This window comes from Phalaenopsis equestris, unplaced genomic scaffold (assembly GCF_001263595.1).
Source record: "Phalaenopsis equestris unplaced genomic scaffold, ASM126359v1 Scaffold001297, whole genome shotgun sequence".
Taxonomy (NCBI): Eukaryota; Viridiplantae; Streptophyta; class Magnoliopsida; order Asparagales; family Orchidaceae; genus Phalaenopsis; species Phalaenopsis equestris.
This window is the reverse complement of record NW_018165736.1, coordinates 184,501-207,562: the sequence shown is the minus strand read 5'-3', so window position 1 is coordinate 207,562 and position 23,062 is coordinate 184,501. Positions and strand designations below refer to the sequence as shown.

The 23,062-nt window shown below is 33.8% G+C and overlaps 1 protein-coding gene across 1 annotated transcript in view; it reads right to left on the bottom strand.

The window, feature by feature from the left end:
* Positions 1 to 15,322: 15,322 nt before the first annotated feature.
* LOC110033799 overlaps positions 15,323 to 23,062 on the bottom strand; it is a 58,220-nt gene continuing 50,480 nt past the window's right edge. Inside the window, exons 3-6 of the mRNA XM_020737903.1 lie at positions 15,935 to 16,112; positions 15,777 to 15,859; positions 15,614 to 15,683; positions 15,323 to 15,529 (exon numbers count right to left, since the gene is read on the bottom strand). Coding sequence (XP_020593562.1) covers positions 15,405 to 15,529; positions 15,614 to 15,683; positions 15,777 to 15,859; positions 15,935 to 16,112 — 456 coding nt within the window. The 3' untranslated portion in view covers positions 15,323 to 15,404. The remainder of the gene's footprint in view (positions 15,530 to 15,613; positions 15,684 to 15,776; positions 15,860 to 15,934; positions 16,113 to 23,062) is intronic.

Here is a 23,062-nt window from a genome sequence, read left to right as displayed (position 1 = left end):
GTCGTCGGCGGGATCGACGGTTATGTGTACTTGTACAATGGATAAGGTCAGATTTTGAAGGGGTGCATAAGCAACTCTTGGGAAAACTCATCCAGATCTTTAAAGAGATGATTTTGGCCGAAAATAGAGGAGTCCTTGAGGTTAGATACGTTCCATTAGTGTGTAGAGAGCTTGCTAGAGTGTGTAACTGTGAGGAATTCTTCGAGAAATTGTAAGAGTGGAGAGAAAGTGAGAGATTTCTTCCTCCTTGATACTTCGAAGATGAATTCTGTGTGTTGTAGAGAAAGGAAGAGATTCAGAGGAACTTCAAGGAGTGTTCTTGAGGAGAAATTTAGAGATAAGTTATTTACTTGTTATAGTTTGTATGGCTTTGATTTTATGTATGAATTCTGAGTTTTGTTGTGCTTTCCCCATGAGTTCTGAGTAGTTTTCTCTGTCTTTCTCCTTGTCTCGAGATTTGTGAAATGAATCAGTAACCAAGAATAGGATTAGTCAATGTTCTTTATGTCTGGACCAAAGCGTAAAGAATATGTATGCTCCTATTTGACATAATATAAATTGAACTAATTCATTTTATCCATTCAATATAATTTCTTGACAAGGAGAAGGATGCTTTCTTCTATATTGAATATCACAAATTAAACCCTACTTTTTATCATTAGTTATTTATTAGGTATCCAAATTATCTACTTATTTCAATTGCCCATTAGTGACAGATAAGAAAATTGAACGCCATCGTTATAGTTGAAGTATTTTTTTTTATTAAGCCTTAGTCCGTAGAATTATATTTCTCCCTGTGGGATCGATAACTAGGACTCCATTAGAGCCCTATATTACTTGAGCGGTACGTATACTTGCATTGACAAATTCGACTTTGACATTATTGAATATTATATCTATCCATCTTTATTAAATCAAACACATATATATAAAAAGTCACAGTCAAGATTTTGACACCACACCGTTACTGGAATTTAAATCTTCTAGTAGCGTCATCAAATTCTTGTAATTGTCGATTTACAAAAAGAAAAAGGTCGGTCACATTCTCATAAGATTCATTTCTCATCTCGTCAAGCAAAAAAAAAAAAAAGGACAATAATAATCAATTTTCTTCAACATCTTTGAGATTATAATTAAACTCTGTTATTGTCCAATACGCTTTATGTTCTAATTCAACAGGCAAATGAAAATTTTTTTCAAATATGAGCCTATATGGTGACATTCCTATAAGAGTTTTGTATGCAGTCCTATAAGTCCATAATACATATCAAGTCTAATAGACCAATCTCTTCTTTTAGGATATACAAATTTTCCAATTTTCTTTTAATTTCTTGATTGGAGACTTCTGTCAAACAACTGGTCTGAGGATGATGAGCTGTGAAAATTTGATATTTGACTCCATATTTTTTAGTTACTGTTTTAATTATTCTATTCTTAAAATGACTTCTCCATCTATAATGATTACTCCGGGCATTCCAAATCTTGTAAAAATAATTTTCTTTAAAAATTTTGTAACACTTTTATTATTACATTGAGGTAAAGCAATCATTTCAATCCATTTTTAAACATAATCCACAACTATTAAAATCTAAATTTTTATAGAAGATGGTATAAATGGTCCCATAAAATCTAAACCCAAAACTTCAAAAATTTCAACTTTAAGAGTAAAATTTAGAGGCATTTCATTTCTTCTTGAAATATTGTCTATTCTTTGACATCTATCACATGTTTTTAAATAATAATTAACATCTCTAAATAGTGTTGGAAAATAGAATCCATATTGCAAAATTTTAAATGCAGTTTTATCAACCCCAAAATGTCCCACAAAATCAGATTTATGACACTTTTTGTATAGTCTTTTGGGTTTCTTCAATTGGTACACATCTTTGAATAATTAAGTACTTACATTGGTTACATAAATAAGGGGCATCCAAAAAATAATATTTAGAATCATGAATGAACATTTTAGTCTGATGGCTATCAAGTTTGTAGGGTAAAATGTTACTAACTAAATAGTTTACTATATTAGCATGCCACGAAACTTGCCATTTAGTAATTCCATAACTAAATAGTTTACTATATCAGCATGCCACGAAACTTGCCATTTAGTAATTCCATATAATTGTTCATCAGGAAAACTTTCATTAATTTCATCATTAAAATTATCATTTTCCTTTTCAAGCATTGAAAAATGATCAGCTGTTTGTTTATCAATACCCTTTCTATCCACAACTTGAAAATCAAACACTTGCATTAGAAAGACCCATCTAATTAATCGTTATTTTGTATCATTCTTCATCATTAAATACATTTGATTCCAATAAGATAAGGTTTGAATTTATCAAAAGAATATACTATAGCTAATAATTCATTTTCAATAATAGTGTAATTAATTTGAGCTTCATTAAGGGTTTTACTAGCATAATATATTACTTTAAAAAATTTATCATGTTTCTGCCCTAACACAGCCCCAATAGCATAATAACCAGCATCATACATTAACTCAAAAGGTTTTTTCCAATCAGGTGAAACAATAATATGTGTAGTGATTAATTTTTCTTTCAATAAATTAAAAACATTAAGGCGTTCCTTATTAAAATAAAAATTAGCATCTTTTTTCAACAGTTGACATAATGGCTTGGAAATTTTAGAAAAGTCTTTAATATAACGCCTATAAAAATCAACATGTCCCAAAAAACTTCTTATTCCTCTTACATTAGTAGAGGGTGATAATGCAACAATTACTTGAATTTTTGCTGGATCTACTTCTATGCCTTTCTCAGAAATCTTCTGTCCCAAAACAACTCATCTTGCAACTATAAATTGACATTTTTCCCAATTAAAAACAAAGTTTGTTTCTTCACAGCTTTTTAGAACCCTCATTAAATAATCTAAACATGAATTGGAAGAAGTTTCAAAAACTGAGAAATCATCCATAAAAGCTTAAATTCCTTTCTCAATTAAATCATAGAAAATTGACATAATACATGTTTGAAATGTTGTAGGTGCATTACATTATCCAAATGACATTCTCCTGAAAGTAAATGTTCCATAAGGACTAGTAAATGTTGTTTTCTCTTGATCCTCATGAGCAATAGGTATTTGGTGGTATCCAGAATATCCATCCAAAAAGCAAAAATAACATTGCCAAGCTAGTCTATCCAATATTTGATCTAGAAACGGTAGAGGAAAATGATCTTTCCTAGTGGCGACCTTTAATTTTCTATAATCAATACAAATTCGTCATCCATTGACTTGTATTGTAGGAATTAATTCATTATCCTCATTTGCAACATTAGTCACTCATTCTTTCTTAGGAACGCAATCAATAGGACTAATCTATGAACTATCCAAAATTGAATAAATAATTCCAGCATCCAACCACTTTAAAATTTCTCTCTTAACAACCTCTATCATTATAGGATTTAATCTTCTTTGAGGATCAATTATAGGTTTGTAATTATCTTCCATTAAAATTCTATGCATACAAAATTTTTTTTAATATCAGCTAATGTCCATCTAAAAGTTTTCTTATGATTTTTCAATGTATCTAATAAATTTCCTTCTTATTCATCAGTAAAATCTAAGAATATAATAACAGGTAATGTAGATGAGTTCCCCAAAAATGCATACTTTAAATGAGTAGGTAGAACTTTCTTCTCAAGTTTAAGAGGTTTTCAGTAGAAGGTATCAGAGGTTTATTATTTTCAATAATATCCAAAATTTAAAATTCTTCTTGAACATAATTTAACTCCTCAGTGTTTCTCTCTTTTGATTCAGTTTCAAAATCCTTTTCAATTTCTAATATTTTTGTACCAAAGTTACTTCATCTTTTTTATCCAATACGCCTTCACATCTTTCTTGAAAATGATAAACAATCATATAAAAAATTATATCCATTCTGTAACATTTACCATCTTTTACTTTATCCACTTTAACTAACACATCTTCTATAACCCTTTTAGGATAAGTGATGAATCGATCATTTAACTGTAGGGTTACAGTAGTAAGAGACATATCTCATAAACCTAATCTCTTAAACATAAATAATGGCATGAGATTAATGCTAGCTCCCAAATCATATAAATCTTTTCCACAAATTTTTTCTCCAATTGCTCAAGGTATGGTGAAACTGCCATGATCTTTAAGTTTCTGAGGAAGCTTTTCTTGAATTATTGCACTACACTCTTCATTAAGTGCAATAGTCTCACAATCTTCAAATTTCTTTTTTTATGTAAAATTTGTTTCATAAACTTTGTACAACTTGACATTTGTTCTAGAGCTTCTAAAAAAGGAATATTAATTGTAAGCTTTTTCAATATATTAAAAAATCTTAAAAATTGTTGATCACTTTTCTACTGTCTAAATCTTTAAGGGAAAGGAAGTGGTGATCTTTCTTCATTCTTCTTAGTTGGAGAAACAGATTTTTCCACTTTCTTAGGAATACTTTCTTCATTTTTTTTAGTTTCTTTAACTTTTCTCTAAACTTTGATTTCTTGTTGAACACCAACTCTCAATTCCTTCCCACTACTTAGTTGGACAGCTTTAACTTGCTCTTGTTCTTTACTTTTATCTTTAAGATTCATCTCAACATTACTAGAAAGTGTTCCCTGAGACCTATTGCTAAGTGCATTAGCAATTTGTCTTAGTTGATTCTCTATGTTTCTTATAGCAGCACACTGACTCTGTAATTGATTATCCATTTGTAACATCACTTCTTCTAAAGCCAATTTGTTCTTCTTAACTTGTTAATTACTGTTAAATCCAAGAGGATAAGTAGGTCTAAAGTTAAAATTACCCTGATTATTTCAGTTTCCAAATGAGTTTACTTGATTGTTCCTCCATTGTTGACTTCCACCACTAGAACTGTTATTCCAGTTAAAGTTTGGATGGTTTTCCAGCCTGGGTTATAATAATTTGAATATGGGGTTTATTAATAGCATTTATAGTTTCTAATGAAGTTTGTGAATCAAGCATTTGTGATAATGAATTCTCTTCAATCAATTGAGGTGTTTGAGAAAAAAATATTCCAATTTGGTCTATTTTCCTAGATAATGCAACAACTTGTGAGCAACCATTGAAATAGAATTATTATCATGAGTATTGGCTACTTTCTTAGGATTTACCCTTTAAGAAGGACATTAAAAATTATTTGTAGTCATTTTTTCAATTAAAGCATATGCTTCATCAAATGATTTAGACATTAATGAACCTACAGTAGCAGTATCTATGATAGTTCTAGGGGACCCAACTAATCCATTATAAAATATTTGAACAATTAACCAGTCTGGTAAAGCATGATGCGGACACTTTCTAAGGAGTTCCTTAAATCTTTCCCAAGCTTCATAATTTGACTCTCCTTCATATTAAGTAAAAAAAGTAATATTATTTCTAAGTTTAGCAGTTTTTGAAGGTGAAAAATACTTAGCCAAGAATTTTTGTGTCAAATCTCAAGAATTTTTGTGTCAAATCTCTCCAAATTCTAATAGATCTAGGTGCTAACAAATTTAACCACATCTTAGTTTTTTCCCTTAATAAAAAAGGAAAAAGTTTAATTCTAACAACAATCTGAAATTATCATTTGATGCACCATCATATTTAAATGTAGCACGCAGTTCTAAAAAACTTGCAAGATATAAATTTGTATCCTCATTTGGTGTTCCCCCAAACTGATTGTTTTGTTTCATTTGTATTATTGCAGGTTTAAGTTTAAATGAGTTAGCCGCTACAACAGGAGTTTGAATACTTAAGTGAGTTTTATCTGTTGTAGGGTTTGAATAATTCCTTGAAGGTTTTTGTAAATTATGCTTTTCATTTTCACCACTTTGAATTTCAGTATTATTGTGTGAAGTCTTCGCCATATCTTGAAAATTATGAAGTCTTCCTTATTTTTAAATTTTTCTTATAGTTTGTTCTGATTCAGAATCGTATAACATTAAACGTGCACTAAACCTTCAGATTTCGAACTACGCATACAAATGATAAACTTTAGAAAATAAAATAGCACAACAAAATAAAGTAGAATTTTCTTTATTTTAATTTTTTGGTTTTTATAATTTTTTAATTTTTTAATTTTTAAAATTTTTGGGTTTTTAATTTTTCTTTTTAGATTTTTTTAGTTTTAATTTTTTTTTTTTGAATTTTTGATTTTTTATTTTTAATAAAATAAAATCTACAATTCAAACAAAATTGCAAATTAAAAAGCTTACTTTCTGAATTTAAAAAGTTTATGTTACCTATCCCCGGCAACGACGCCAAAAATTTGACCCTATCCATAAATACGTGTATTTTTAATCTCCAAAATATTATAAAAAACTTGACCCAAATTATATTTAGCGGCTAGTGTGAATAAATAAAATGATAAGAAAAATAAATAATAAAACTTCACACTATAGGTACTACGCAAGTATACGTATCGTTTCAAATAATCTAGGATTTTCCTTAAAACCCCCAGTATCGATCCCACGATGATAGTTGAACTATATGAATTGGCTTGCTAAACTCAAAAGTAAATTCTATGTAAATTGCATATTTAAAAGAAAATGAAATGATAACAACGGTTAAGACTAAATTAAAGCAGATAGAAACAACTAAATTCAACAGTTTAAAAATTGTACTTTCAACGAGTTTGAATAATATCTAAAGATATTTTCCCTTGCAATGAGAATTAATCTATGTAGGATTTGAATGACTAAAAATATGATGATGTATTGTGACAAATAGGAGCATTTATATTCCTTACCCCTCCCGTTGCTAGCAAAGAACATTGGCTAATTTAAAGTTTTTCACCAGCAAATGTAGTAATGTTGAGTAGATTCTGGCATCTCACCTCCAGATTACCCACTGTTCTCTCTCTATAGAACCTACTAGGGACCCTTAAGATCCAAACACTAAACCAAATTTGAAAAAGAATATAGTCTATCACCCTATAAACATCAATTCTACGCCCATCAAAACTTATCTCCATATCTATTTGCACTCCCCCTTACATGATCGCAACGGCTCTGCCATAATGAAGTGTGACACTCACTAGTTGGGTGAAATCATAGCCCTCATGGGGCTTTGTATTTCGTAAAGGATTTTAATCTCACAAGTGGTCAATTTGTAAAGTCAATGAAGAATCGATGAAAATGTCATCACAATTAAAAGTAAAAAAGAAATCTTTAAATTATTCTCAGCCCACATGATTAATTCACAAGAGCAAGGAGAAAGAAAGGGAACTACTCAAAATTCATGGAGAAAAATTTGTATTGAAATCCAAGTCTTAGAAACAAAAACTTAAACACAAAAACAAAGTATCTTATATCTTCTCTCCAACACAAATTCTGGAGTGTCTTTGAAGAAATCTCCAAACTCTTACTCTTACAACACAAAACACAGTAAAATATACACTAAAACACAAAAGTGGGTCTTCCTAAAGCCTTCAAATGCTGTCGAGAAGTCCTCTTTTTCATCCAATTTTTGTCCATATTATAAGATCTCTGAAAATAACCAAGGGTTGCTTCAAACATCCCTTCAAAATTTGACCAATATTAATGGATCTTCTTGAAAGGGAAGTTACTGGTGCTATAGCACCGGTCCGGGCACTATAGCGCCCTATGCCTGTTTATGTGACGCTATAGCGACAGGGGGCGGCGCTATGACGCCATACAATTTGCACTATTTTTGCTCATTTTTCTATCATTTTCTCCAAATGTCCATTCCATGTACCTGAAACAAAAAAAAATAGAAAAACACATTCCTTTAAAGTGCAATATCACTAAAAATTTGCATAAAACGATTATAAAATATGCACTAATAAAGGTGATTTTAAGTTGGATCACACCTCCTAGTAATCTCTAGGTGGCTTTCACCAGGCTTAATGAATGGATAACCCATAACCTCCTTTTGATTTTAGATTAAACTAATTGAAAGCTACTTCATCTAATGTAATTTGTAGTTCAATAGTAAGTCCATATTAAAACTAAAGGAACTAAAATCCTATTTAATTTCAATTACTCATAAATTAATCTTTTTGTATCTCAGAAGATTATTACACCTAATCACTCCATAACCAAACCTAATGCCCTAAAAATTTTCCTAAGGACTTTACGACAGTCTCTGGAATCTTTCCTAAACTTGGGATGACTTGGCCAGTTTTGGATGACTGGCTTATAACAACAAAAAAAATTAATTCACCTTTTTCCAAAATTAAAACTCTCATGCCTCTAATCCACTTAGAGCTTACATGGGACAAACCTTAACCCAAATTGAGAGGTTTAATCCCACTGTGTGAGCTCCCTTCAACTAAGTGATCATTTAGTCTAATTTAATCAAAATCAATCCTAAGTCCTTCTCAACTGGCTTCAAATAAATCTATTGGCCTTAGAATAGAGTCGGGGCCATTTAAATACACCTAAAACCATGGAGAACCCCTTCAACCAAGGGATTCCCTTAATGCCTATTTAGGATCATTTGAGATAAATCCTGAAATTTTCTCAAGGAATAAGGTCTAATTAGCCTTAAGTATAATTAAGAACATATTGAACTCTCCTTGATTCTCTCAAACTAAATCTAAATCCAATTGAATCAAGTTGAGCCCTTGGCCCATCTAGGCTCAATAGATTGCCCTAGGTCAAACCTTTCCAAAAATAATCAAAATTTGATTAAAATAGGATAAATATTAGGTCATTACATACCTAATTAAGTTAAATCCACCATAAAATGCACCCAATTGGACCAAATGGGCCCATGAGACAAAACCCAATTGGGTCATTATGAGTCAAATTGAACTAAATCAAATCAAAACTAAAATTAAATTGAACAAATACTTCTTGAAGTTGAATCATAGTTGTTCAAACTTAACTGACCACTATTAGACCCAATATTGAGTCAATTTATATCTTCATCCCAGTTTGATCCAACTGTGCATAGTTAAACTAAATCAAAATTAAACCTAATTCAATTGAATTAAACCATCCTAGCAACCTTCTTAAGTGAGTTTCAAATCAATTGAATCCAAATAAAGGGGGAATTGAACCTTAATTAGGTCTAATTGGGCTGAAACCCAACTCGATCAAATTAAGTTTTCATGAGTATGTTAGCTCAAATACACTCCAAATTAAACTAATCAAACAAAAGAGTGGCAAGGGACCTAAGATAGTTTCCTAGATCTTTCCTTCGCCATGGGGCTCAATAGTTTGGCTCAATTGAGCTTTGACCTAATTTGAAACCAAATAGCCCCTTTGATCCAATTCCATCTAAAGATTATCTAATCTTAAGTTAATTAATCCAAACTCAAATCAGGGACCTTAGGTAATATCTTAGACCCTCACTCTGGACATAAGACCCTCCAATTGAGCACATGTAGGCCTTGACCTAAATGAATCTAAATGGAACCCTAATCAATTGCATATAAAGCCAAACCCAAGTTCAAATTAATTGAAACAAAGCCCAATTGAGAACCCAGGGGACTATCCCAAACCTAACAAAAGTAGATGAGCTAGCTAAGGTGCATCCAAATGCATCAAATTGGCAAACTTGAGCTTAAGAGTCTCTACAAAAATTGGTTGCACTAGGTCTCCCAAGCATCTCAGAGATTGGCCAAAGCTAACAGAGAAGAATCAAAGTTTGGCTTACCCCCTCTCTGGACTAGCTAAAAGGAGGCAATACTCATAGCCACTTCAACCACTCCCTTATCCACCTAGCCAATCCATCCTTTTAAAGTCAGTGTTGGTTGAAATTACAATACTTTAGAGTCAATCAGAGGGCAAGATGGTCTTTGGAGAGGTTGTCGAGCTGTCTATGGCCTAATGGAGTTCAACTTTGCTTGTGAAGAAAGGTATCCCTCTCAATTGAGCTACTCATATCCTTTAGTGAGGTTACATAAATTCTCATAAAGCCTTCTCTCCTTCGCAAAGCCATTTAACCTCCATAAAGACTAACACATATAAAATGGCGAGTGGTGTTGATTAAGCCATCAATTTGCTACTCTCTAATTGCTAAAAATTAAAGAAAGCTTGCCCTTGAGCACATGACAAAGCACATAAGAATTGAATATAATAAAATCCTAGAAGAAGCCAGGTTATCTCTCAATCACATGCCTTAGTCCATTTCAATTTTATCTTCTTTGAAGATAACTTAGACCCAAGGACAACATGAAGCTAAGGTAACACCTCTAGGATCTTCTGATCCTTTTAGATGCTGGAATAAAAATAGCCCTTTTGATCCCTAATATTAGAGGGAGGAGCATGAATGATTGATATTTTCTAATTGAAGGTAACCCATCACTCTCAAAGTTTAGACAGACAACACAAATAAAGTCATTTAGAAAATAATTCCCCAATCTATGTAGCGCATCTTACCAGCCAACCAAAGTGCACCATGTGTACAACATACTTTGTGCCAATGATGTGCATAAATCAAGTTAAATAATTAGAAAATTTAATTAAAACTACAAAAAAAAATTAAATACATAATCAAATAAAAGTATATGAAAAATACTCAAAATGCTTATTGAATAGAGAGTTAATTATGAAAATTAAAATTCTCAATTTCTAAATGATAATTTATGAGTTGTTATAGAAATATAAATAATTAAATAATTAAAATTAACTTAAAAAATTATTAATCACCCAAAATTTATCAAAGAATTCCTTGGGTCCTCCATGACCTATGAAAATTTTCTTGGGAAATTTAAAATAATAATTAGGAAATTATTAAATTATTTTAATATATATATATATATCATACAATTAATAACAAATTAAAATGTGATCAATAAAAATCAAACTAATTAAATTAAGAATTACTAAATAACACATAAGAAATTAATTATATAATTTAAATAAATCATAAAAATTTTTGATATAATCATAAGTTCAGAGAAAATTATGGAATACCACAATTCTTTTTCATTTACATATTTAACACACAAAATTTGAAATTTAAACTTATAACACATTGGTGCCATAAACCTATATATTGTTATATTTCACTTTTGAAAAATTAGTAATCATGCTATATTTTAGGTGATGTTAAAAATTAGATATGGCATATAAATATGAAAGTTCAAGTGTTATATAGGTTAATTTATGAGAATTGTGTGGCGTGTATGTAAATGCCCCTTAATTTTAGCTTTGCCACTGAAACTGATGGCCATCAATCTTCTAAAGAAAGAATGGCATAACAGCCCGCTTGATAGTATATTAATGCATTCTGCAACTATGGAAGTATCATTTATAATATATATGTTATATTAGTGAATTTATTTCATCCCAATCATGCCCCACAACTTTTCATTTTCCAATTTTGCAATATAAAAAGTACTAGATCTTGAAGGGTTGCTCTCAACTAATCAATCTAATTGCACATTGGATTTTGATGTTAATACAATAAAATCTCTCCCTATGCAACACAAATGATCCGAAACACAACAAATTTTATCCGATTTCTAAACTTTCAATATAAAATTTTCAAACTTAAGATTAAATCATCAAAACTATCAAAATGACCAAAATTTAAAAATATTTGACGCAATCCAGAGCTTCGCTCTAGCCAGGGCACGATCCAGAGAACCTTACAGGGCTATGGGACGATCCAGAGCATCGACGTGAGCTAGAGGCGATCCACGCATGTAGACTTAGCGGTTAGACCTTCGTGCTTTGCCCATTATTCAATTTTTACAGTTTTCTCATTTTTTTTTTGGGAGATGGTAAATTGATAACACGAAATTTTATATGTTCGCATGGCACTTTATCTTTGGATGAAAAGGTGGATTTGATTCAATGATTTGTGAACCTTTATAATTAGTAGTTGTTCTCATAAATTTAATGTGATAGGAAAAGAAGTGTGGCATGCAGGTAAATATGATAAGGAATTATGTCTATATTCTAATGTTGAAATCTTGAAAAGTTCTTTCACTAATTAAAGTAGGCATGTAGGCATCAGCTCTAAGCCTCTAACATTTGAATAAACAACACAGACCTTTTGGTATTTAAATTAAATAAATGGGGCATTTACATACATACCACCAAATTCCTATACATTTAAGCAGATTTGGGATTTAGATATGTAAATATAGAATAATTGTGCTATGTATGCAAATGCCCCATTATCATTTTACTATATATATATAATATTTGAAAGGAATGGTCGGAGGCTATTATATGAGCCCCGACCATCCCTCATGCACCTAAGTTTTCGAAATACCACACCTTACACTCGGGGGGAATCGAACCCTAGACCAGATGAGACTTAGAACTAACAAGCAGATGCCCGGCCAATTGATTTGAGTACGCGCACGCGGGGGGAATCGAACCCTAGAACACACTCGCTTCAACAATCTGGAGTTGATATTGGAGCATGTTCTAAAGTAACTTCAGCACAAATTCAAAAAATGTAGAAGTTAAATGCTTTTGCATAGTAGAAAAAGAAGAATGTTGCATTTAACTAGTTCAAATCAGTTGTGCAGCTCTCAATCAAGTGAGAATTTATTTAAAGCAGATGATTAAGACTAGAATCATAAGAAAAGAAAAATATCAAGCAATAGTACTATTGAAAGAACATTTAATTTGCAAGCTAGAGATCCTTCACATAAAAAAATTGCTCGAATATTTTATTTTACATCTCTTCTATTTCATTTGACAAGAAATCCATATTATTTTAGCATGTTCTCATATGCAGCCAATAACAAAATCAATGCATATATTTCTCCTATTTATAATCTGCTAAGAACAACATTGCTTCAAAAAGAAAGCACATGTTGAGAGAATGCTTAAGCTTATAAAGGAGGCCTGAAATAAGAAAGAGAGTTATCATAGTTTGTGATGATTGGACAGAAGCGCAAAGAGGACCTTTAATTAATTTCATGAGCGTCACAAAATTTGGATTAATGTTTATAAAAACTTATAACTTTGAAGAGGCACAAGTTGTACTATACCAATAAAATTAAAAAAGAAATTGGGTGCGTATGTTCGGATAAAGTGATTCAAGTAATCACTGATAATGCATATGTGTGCAAAGTTGCAAGAGCAATGATTGATGCTGAATAGCCTCTTATGTTTTGGACTCCTTGTGCAATTCATACATTGAACTTAGTATTGAAGAATATACACGCTCCAAAAAATATATAAGAAAATGAGACAGCTTATGAACAATGAGTTGGATAATTAATGTTGTAGGAGATGTCAATTTTATAAAAAAATTTATTATGAATAATTCAATGAAATTATGAATGTTCAATAACTTTGCAAAACTAAAAAAGTTGGCTATTGCATAGACCTATTTTGCATCAATTATAATCATTCTTAAGATATTCAAAGCAATAAAACATGGGCTATAAATAATGGTGATCAACGAGCAATGGAATATTTATCGCGAAGATGATATAAGCAAGGCAAAATTTGTGAAAGAAAAAATCTTAGATGTCGTGTGGTGGGATAAAATTAATTATGTTACAGATTTTACAAAACGTGTATATGACATGCTGAGATTGGTTGGTACAAATAAACCTTTGTCTCCATATTGTCTACTATATGTGAGATTCTATAATAGAAAATGTGAAAGGAACTAAATATCGATATTACAGAAAGAGAGACAATGATGACTCAAATTTTTATAAAGTTGTATATGAGATCTTAGCAGAAAGATGGAATAAAAATAACATTCCTCTTCATTGTTTAGCTCACTCTCCCAATCCCATGTATTATTTGATTTGATGTTATTCTGTATCAATCCTGACTTGTATTAATCTTGTCACTTATAAGTGCATTTTTTATTAGGCATTACAGTCACGTTTGGCTAAGTGAAGCTCATATTGTGTTGCTCCATATAAGGATATGGAGGTATCGATTGAGAGAAATAAATGCTTAAAAGAATTTTCACAAATATTGAAGAAAAATCAATTATTAATTTGAAGTTTGTTGATTTCTTTGGATTTAGTAGTACTTTCGCTGATCATGGCTCCATAGCTTCTAGAGTTATTATGGATGGAAAGACGCGATGGAGGATTTATGAAGCAAGTTCCCCATAATTGCAAATTTCTTGTGTTCATCTTCTTGTTGTTAAGAAACAAAAGTACAAAATCTTTTATCAATTTACTTAAGGGGAACAAAATCACTCCGCAACGAGGTGAAATTTTAGTATTTGTTCATACTATTCTCCGCTATCTATCTAAGAAGAGCATAGAATATTCTTACGGAGATAGAAAATTATGGGATGATGTTGAAAATGCTTTAACTAAAATGGAGGATATTAGAATTGTTGAAGTTGCTAATTTTTCTCTTGATAAGCCAAGCTTAGAAAATGTGTTTTTCATTGATGAAGGTGAAGCTATCATTGATGAGGGCAATGGAGCAAGTACAAATGTAACAGCACTGTTGAATGCATTAACTCTAATTAGTATAATTATATTGTTATATTTTGACATTTTGTTAAATTTTGCTTCATTTTATTATGGATTACATTGGCATTAAATGTTTTGTTGAAGGTGCCATCCATGAGAGCAATAGAGCAAGTACAAATGATGACACCACTCTTGAATGCATTAACTCTAATTAGTGATAATTATGCTATTATATTTTGACATTTTGTTATATTTTGCTTCATTTTATCAAGAATGACATTAACATTAAATGTTTTGATGAAAGTGTCATTGATGAGGGCAATGGAGCAAGCACAAATGATGACATCACTGTTGAATGCATTAACTTTAATTAGCGATAACTATGTTGTTATATTTTGACATTTTGCTATATTTTGCTTCATTTTATTATGAATAACATTGACATTAAGTGTTTTAATAATTTTTTGAAATTTTGAATGATATTTTGATACTTTCAAAAATAACTTTTTATGAGTTTACCATTATAAAATTTTCTTAATAACTGTTTTTGTTATTTTGTGACGTCTTTAGTAGAAAATATTATAAATATATATTTAAATTAATAATTTATTAGAAATATAAAAACGTGTCCATACTGTATCTAGTCATATATTCTGCAATTATGCGGTGCCATGCTGTGTTGCTCTATCGTATCGTGTCGTGTATGTGCTTCACAGGCTAGAACACAACTAATGCATCAATTTCTCCCACATTCTGTGTGGCCTAAGTTTTATGCATGGCATACACTATTTCTATGAAAACTACAGAGAAACATCCTAAATGTCTGTGCGCAAACATTCTGCTACAAAAATTATTGACGGTCTACGGCCAAGCTAGAAACATTGTGATGCGTTGAAGGGTGTGATGCAAAGTGGAGATCATAAAAATAGAACTTCACTAGTTCTATTTTAAAGAAATAAAGGGCTAAAACAGTAGATATGCTGTTGTACCTATTCCCAAACTTTTTAATGCAGCATCCCAACAAGTAACAAAAAAGTTTCTTTAAGAACTATAAGGATTAGCATCTTTATATTTCGTTGTCTCAGTTTGAACCTGTATCGAGGACAGGAAGCCTGCAGTGAAAGCTAATAGATTTATCCGTCAACCTTGTTCCAGGAACAAAGAACTGGAATATCACTGTCAAGCAAACACCCTGCGGAGATATGCCTGCAATTTAACAGTTATGACTATAAGCAAACCACAACCAAATGCCAACATTTCAATGTTCAGTTAATTACATAAGAATCTCACCATAGAAAGCACAATCAGGTTTAGCCAGATGACACTGCAAGCTCTTTGCTAGGTGCTTCAAGCTCACTTGCTGCCAAATTACAAAGCCAAAAATACAAGAACAGCAGAGTAAACCAATGGCCAGAGAAACAAAAGCAGAACGCAGGAAAAAGCAATTAGATACCACTGAGAGTGCTTCTCCTCTCTGAATTGCCATTTCTGTACGGGTTGGTGCACTTAGGTTTTGATCACCAGTGGGAGCATCAGCTGCAGGATTGAAGTGAATTATTGATAGGAAATTTGCAAGCAATCACTCAAGTCAGAAAAGGTTAAATATTATACCTCGAATCCCAAGTACCTTGAGCCTCCTAAACTCAGATCCAACTGTAATAAGGGAGGTAGAAACCTGAAGATGGAGGTCACCATACTGAGTAATGGCCAACATCAACAATTCTCCAACATTCTTTAGTCGGTCCACCAAGTTCTGCAACTGAGAGAGATCCGGGACTTGAACCAGAGTCTATCACAAGGACAAAAGAAGAAATCTTCAGACCCTTTGGCTGTTGGTTTTTTAAAAAATTAACTGCATAGTAATATTAATCATCCTAAAGATAAGATTATTTGGAAGTGGTGTTGCACTTGAGAAATACTCTACATGCGCATCAAATGGATATTTAAAACTGGTTACTCAACCTGCATTCTACAACTAATAAGGGAAATACTCGAGTTTAAGCGTTTGTCACTCCGCAAATTCTAGATGAAATTGGAAGGCCTTGGCTAAATTAGAATTTGGAACTAAATTCCACGTTCTTTTGGTATAAAGTCGATAAAAATAAATTTCCATATTTAAAACACGTTCATAAAGATGATAAAAGGGTAAACTTACGAGGAATTAAATGTTATATTTACTTTCTTTTACATAAAATAAAAATAAAATATCATGAAATTGAACCGACATTGAATTAGAATACCATATCTATCTCATGATAGTAATACAGTGGTATAAAGTTGATGGAATAATGAGTAAAAATGAAATTGTTGCAGCCTAGGAAAATATTAAATACAGGTTCACAATAAAGAAGTCATACAAAACACTAAATATCACTAAAGCTAACATTAATTTAGCTTACTTCAATACTCGCTCCAATTAATTAAGAACATGCATCAAAACAAACTATTCCTCAATCAATAAGATGAAAAATTATAAATAAGGTAATCTATGCATAATTAATGATAAATGGAATTTCTAGTATAAAGATAGTGGACTATTGATCCAATTTTCATTGTAGATCATTCTCAAGCTCACCCATAGTTCTTGTAGGGTAGTCCCGCATCGATCATGATCATTATCGGCCTTGGTGGTCTTTGATCAAGTCCGCTTCGTGCACGATTTGCATGATTGCGTGTAACGATTAGTTTAGACGCTCGTGGTCGACCAGGTTCACAGCTGTGCTTGTGAGTCGAGTTGTGTCCGTCATTATGTTTTGAAAAACATGTGATGATTGTGATAGTGATTTATTGACATTTTACGTGAATCTGAGTGCCCAGAACTTCATTTGCATGAAATCTTGACCCATATAAAAATTTTTCATCAAAACTTCATTTTGGAAAACATGTGTATGCACATCTGAATCATTGAAACAATTCAGCTAGGTTTGTGCATGTTCGAACCAAACTTCATGGCAAGGTCGAGGTATTGAATGGCTTAATCATTTAATATGATTTAAATTTAGTACAATTATTATTATTATTATTATTATTATTATTATTATTATTATTATTATTATTATTATTATTATTATTATTATTATTATTATTATTATTATTATTATTATTATTATTATTATTATTATATATATATATAGCATGGCGTTGGTAGCGGCAGCAGGCTCTGCTAGGTTTCGCTCCATGGTGATTATCGGCGGTGATTCCTTGATTTCTCACTTTCTCTCCGTCGTCTCCCACGATGACATTTTCACGCTCTCGCAGACGTCCTCCTGTCAATGACGCTCGCTCACGCCATCTATGTACTCGACGACGCCTCACCTGCTCTTGACGACGCTCGCAGCTCTCGTACTCGTCGACCCCGCAGTCGATGGCTTGCGTCTTCTCACACCCGCAGTCTACAGCTCGCGTCGTATCTCATTCTCTGTCACCCTGCTCGACAGACATTACCTACTCGGCTTTGTCTCTCACCCATAGTCGATAGCTCGTACCTCTACTACCTCTGAAGTTTGCTCGCCTATTTCCAGCGGCTCGCCTAGCTGCTCTGGAGATGACATCGACGACTATGCCACTGCACTTGCCGACAACTTCCCATTCCTACTAGTGCTCCTCTTTCAGGTTCAGAGCCTGGTTATATGTTGGCAAGTCCTGCAATGTTCCTCAATATTTCCATGGCGCTCTTGAAGGTGGTGACAATCACACTTTCATTAAAAAGCATGATAAAAAAAATGGGAAGCCTGCTCTTATTCTCACTGAGGTTTAAACCAAAACTCTCGCGTCCTCTTGGCGTTTAGCTCTAGTGGGAAAATTCATTTATAGTCACCTAAAACTGGAGATCATTCGAAAAGAGTTTGATGTTACGAAGCTATTGGGCAGTAGGAATGTTGGCTTGCTTGACGATCTACAAATACTTATTCAGTTAACTCATGATGCCGACTACACTAACATTTTTTCTCAAAAATTTATCAAAATCGACAACAGTTTTATGAAAATTCTGAAGTGAACTATTGATTTTGATCCAAAAGTGGAGTCCCATGTCATTTCTGTTTGGATAAAGTTTCTGGGGTTAAAATTACATCTGTTCAACTTGGAAATTCTCTATTCATTAGCAACTGCTTATGGTAAGTCTCTCAAGGTTGATAGTCCTACACTTGCTGTCACCAGACTTTCTGTGGCTTGTGTGTTACTTGAGAGAGATATCACTTAACCAGCTCTGGATGAGGTATGAATTGACACCACTCACAACGGGTATTGACAAAATGTTGAAATATAACCATACCCTCCTTGTTGCTCTCATTGTAGTATGTTTGGTCACAGTTCTACTATTTGTTATCGTTTGCATCCTCATCTAAGGTCGAATATTGCTAAGATCAGCCACCTACCATCCCTGCTGAGAAGGTGCAACCCGATCCTCTTTCCAACACCGCAGTTCCAGATGAAGAACACCATACTATAGGTACAAATCCAAATGTGTTTATACCACTCACACTTATTGAAGAAGACCCACTTACATGTCAAGATTCACGAGAGTGTTCCTTCGATCCGATAAAAGGTCAGCTGGTACAACAAGTAGTTGCTTCTAATGTTCAACAACATACACATGTCCGACCCACTTTAGACCAATCCACTGATCAGGTGAGTCAACCTTCGGATGAGGAATGACGGGTCTATTCCAGGAGGAAGAAGATGAATGGAGGCCGACTCAAGCTCGAAAATTTATTGGATGATACATTGGTTACTACTGACAATGACACTCATCTTACAAATTTATTAGCTGGCTCTTTCCAAGGAAATAGAGACAGAGACAAGGCAAAATTGGGTCGCTCTCTAGCTACCTGATATCCTGTATTTGACGCTTTTTGGTTTTTTCTTTAGGTCTCTCATGTATTTTTCTGTATTTTCTCTTTTTGGAACTATTTGATGTGGTGGTTATCGTGTGGGCAGAGTGTCATGTTTGGACCCTCCCACAAAATCTATATGTATCCTAATTTTTATTTAATATATTAGTCATTGGACTTTCTCAAATAAATAAATAAATAAATATATAGGAACAAGCACGAGAATCGTGTGTGTAGGGCTCGTCTGAGTTCGTGAACGACGTTGAACAGGAACAAGAAGCTTCGCACGGGAATCATCCGCGAATGACGCCTCTGCCTCCCCCTCTCGTAAGTAGCTCAATTGTTGCTCTCGGTCACGCGAGGAAGCCAAAGCGGAAGCTGCGGGCGCGGGAGAGGGCACACCACAACAGTCCGTGAACGACGCCGAACAGGAACACACAACGTTAACTTTTCTCGACGCTCTCAGCAAGACGCCAATAGGAGACGCCGACTACTACGGAATTTCGGGATTCAGCAGACGACGCCGACAGCTATGGGATCTGCTGTGGCCTCGACCATGCGTTCCTGTGCTAATCCAGTTGCTGTTGATTTTCTTATTCCTACTCGTGCTCTTCTTTCAGGTCCAGAGCCTGGTTTTCATATTGACAAGTCCTGCAATGTTCCTCAATCTTTCCACGACGCTATTGAAGGTGGTGGTGATCACATTTTTATTAAAACGCTTGGCAAAAAATAGAAGTTTCCTCTTATTCCCACTGAGGTTGAAAGTCCTCTTGGCATTTTGCTCTAGTGGGAAAATTTCTTTATGGTCACCCAAAACTGGAGATCATTAGGAAAGAGTTTGATGCTATGAAGTTTGATGCTATAGAGTTTGATGCTATGAAGATATTGGGCAATTGAAATATGGGTTTATTTGACGATTGACATATACTGATTCAGTTATCTCACAACGTCGATTACACTCGCATTTTCTCTCGAAAAGTATTTAAGATCGGCAACCCTTTTATGAAAATTTTGAAGTGGACAGTCGATTTTGATCCAAAACGGAGTCCCTAATCATTTTTGTTTGGATAAAGTTTCTGGGGTTAAAATTACATTTGTTCAACATGAAAATTCTCTTTTCAAAATTCTCTATTCTTTAGCAACTGCTTACGGTAAGCCTCTCAAGGTTGATATTCTCATGTTTGCTATCACCAGACTCTCTTTCACTTGTGTGTTAGTTGAAAGATATATCACTCAACTAGCTCCGGATGAGGTATAGATTGACACTACTAACAATGGGTATTAGGAAAAGGTCGAAATAGAACCACTACCTCCTTATTGCTCTCATTATAGTATGTTTGGCCACAGTTTTACTATTTCATATCGTTTGTATCCTAATCCAAGGCCGAATATCACTAAAGATCAGCCATCTACCATCCCCGCGAAGAAGGTGCAACCCGATCCTCTTTCTAACACCGCAGTTCCAGATGAAGAACATCATACTACAGGTACATATTCAAATGTGCTGATTATTCAAATGTGCTGATACCACATGTGCTGATACCACTCACTGTTACTAAAGAAAACTCACTTAAATGCCAAGACACACGAGAGTGCTCCTTCGATTCGATAAAAGATCAGCTGATACAATAAGTAGTTGTTTCTAATGTTCAACAACCTACACATGTCCGACACAGTTTAGACCATTCCACTGATCAGGTGAGTCAATCTTCGGATAAGGAATGACATATTCCAGGAGGAAGAAGAAGAACAGAGGCCGACTCGAGCTTGAGAATTTATTGGATGATATATTGGTTACCACTGACAAGGACACTATCTTACTAATTTATTAGCTGGCTCATTCCCTAGAACTAGAGGTAGAGGCAAGATAAAATTGGGTCGCTCTCTAGCTATCTGATGCTCCGTATTTTGGCACTTTTTAATTTTTTTCTTTACGTCTCTCATGTATTTTGTTTTATTTTCTCTTTTTGGAACCATTTGATGTGGTGGTTATCGTGTGGGCATGGTGTCATGTTTGGGTCATCCACATAATCTATTTGTATCATAATTTTTATTTAATAAATTAACCTTTGAGCTTTCTCAATATATATATATATATATGCACACAATGTCTTTCTCGATTTCGCTCTGTTAGGGTTTCGCCATTATGGCGAACTCTGGTTTATGCTCCACTGCTCGTGCTTGATCGATCTCCTTTCGTTTTCGTCTGTTTCAAGCGTCATCATCCTCGCGGCTCTCTTCTGCAGCTTCTTCTGCAGGAGTGCATCCTTCATCCTGCCAAACGGACGCACTCCCGCAGAGACGCGCGCGCCGCCGCCGAAGATGAGCCTCTATTGCGGAATGTAGTGATGGTACATGTGATTGTCCTTTTCTTCTGCGTCTACGGGTTGAAGGATTGACGCTTATTTTGATGGCGCTTCCTTCTTTTTCGGTTGGCCCTGACAAAGTCTCCTTCGCGTACGTGGTGGGTAATCATCTTCTGGAGTTTACTGTTGTCTTCCCCTCAAGCTAAAGAGAATGTTGTGATGGTACAAGTGACTACCCTTTTCTTAAGAAGAAAAGTAGGAATAGTGGGAAAACAACACTCTTTTTCTCTGATTAAGAAATTTTAACCATAATTGAGAAATTCAAGTTCGTTCTTATTGGAAAATTTCAATAAGGACACCCACCTATGGAAGTTATCAGAAAGAGTTTAGACGATCTCAAACTTGTAGGCAAGTGAAAAGTCTGACTCTTTGATGGCAGACATGTGTTGATTCAGTTAATCCTGGCTGAAGACTACGCTCGGATTTTCTCTAAAAAATATCTTAACATTGCAGGAAAGTCAATAAAGTTACTCAAGTGGTCTCCTGATTTGGTCTCCTGATTTTCTCCTGATTTTGACTCAAATCATGAGCCTCCTACTGTTCCGGTATGGATTAGTTTACCTGGTCATACTTAAAGATTCTAGAAGCTAGATCTGCCCACCTTTAACTTAACCAGGCCTCTGTGGCCAGAATATTTGTGAAAAAGGGATATTACCTTACCTGATATTACTGAAGTCTGACTGGGCACAACTCAGAATGGATATTGACAATAAATTGTCATGGAACATAAACCTTTTTATTGTACCCATTGTAAGAAATTTGGGCATACCGGCATACCCTCGATAAATGTCACGGGATCCATCTAAATTTGAAAGCTAAAGCTCAATTAAATAAGGAGGGGTCCAACCCCATTGCTATAGACACATCTGCTCAACCTGTGGAGGAAGTTCCTACAAGACAGGATTTCGTGGTTGATTTGCCTGTGGATCCCCCTTGGCCAACACTGCTTCTGTTTCTTCAACAGATGTGATGCCAGATAGCTCTGCTGGGCAACCTACACCTTCAAACCTTATTGATAACATTACTGAAGGGTCCTTACCTGTCCTTACCTACAAAGGATAGTGTGGATAGTGTTCAGACTGGTAATCAGGAAAGACTTGCAGCTCCTCATCTTTAGAAAACATCTGTTGCAAAGGCGACAATTCATACTTCACGTACACTGGAACCTATTGTGCTTACAACGGTTGCTAATCTCTCTACTAAGGTTCTACCACCTCATCCGAATGATCAATCTTCGGATGAGGAATGGTAAGTTTACACATCTAGGATGAAGAAGAAGAATGAAGACCTACCTGAGCTCAGGAATCTAATGGATGATATTTTGGTTATTCGGGTAATGGTACACACCTCACCAATTTGTTAGTTGGCTCCCTTCCGAGAACCTGAGGCATAGGCAAGACTAAATTAGGGCATCCCTAATTAAATGTATCTTTTCTATTTTTGGAATTGTGTGCGTTATACCGTATGAGTTGGGTGTCTTCTTTTGGGCCCACTCATAAAACATGTTGTATCTTTTCCTTTTATATATATATATATATATA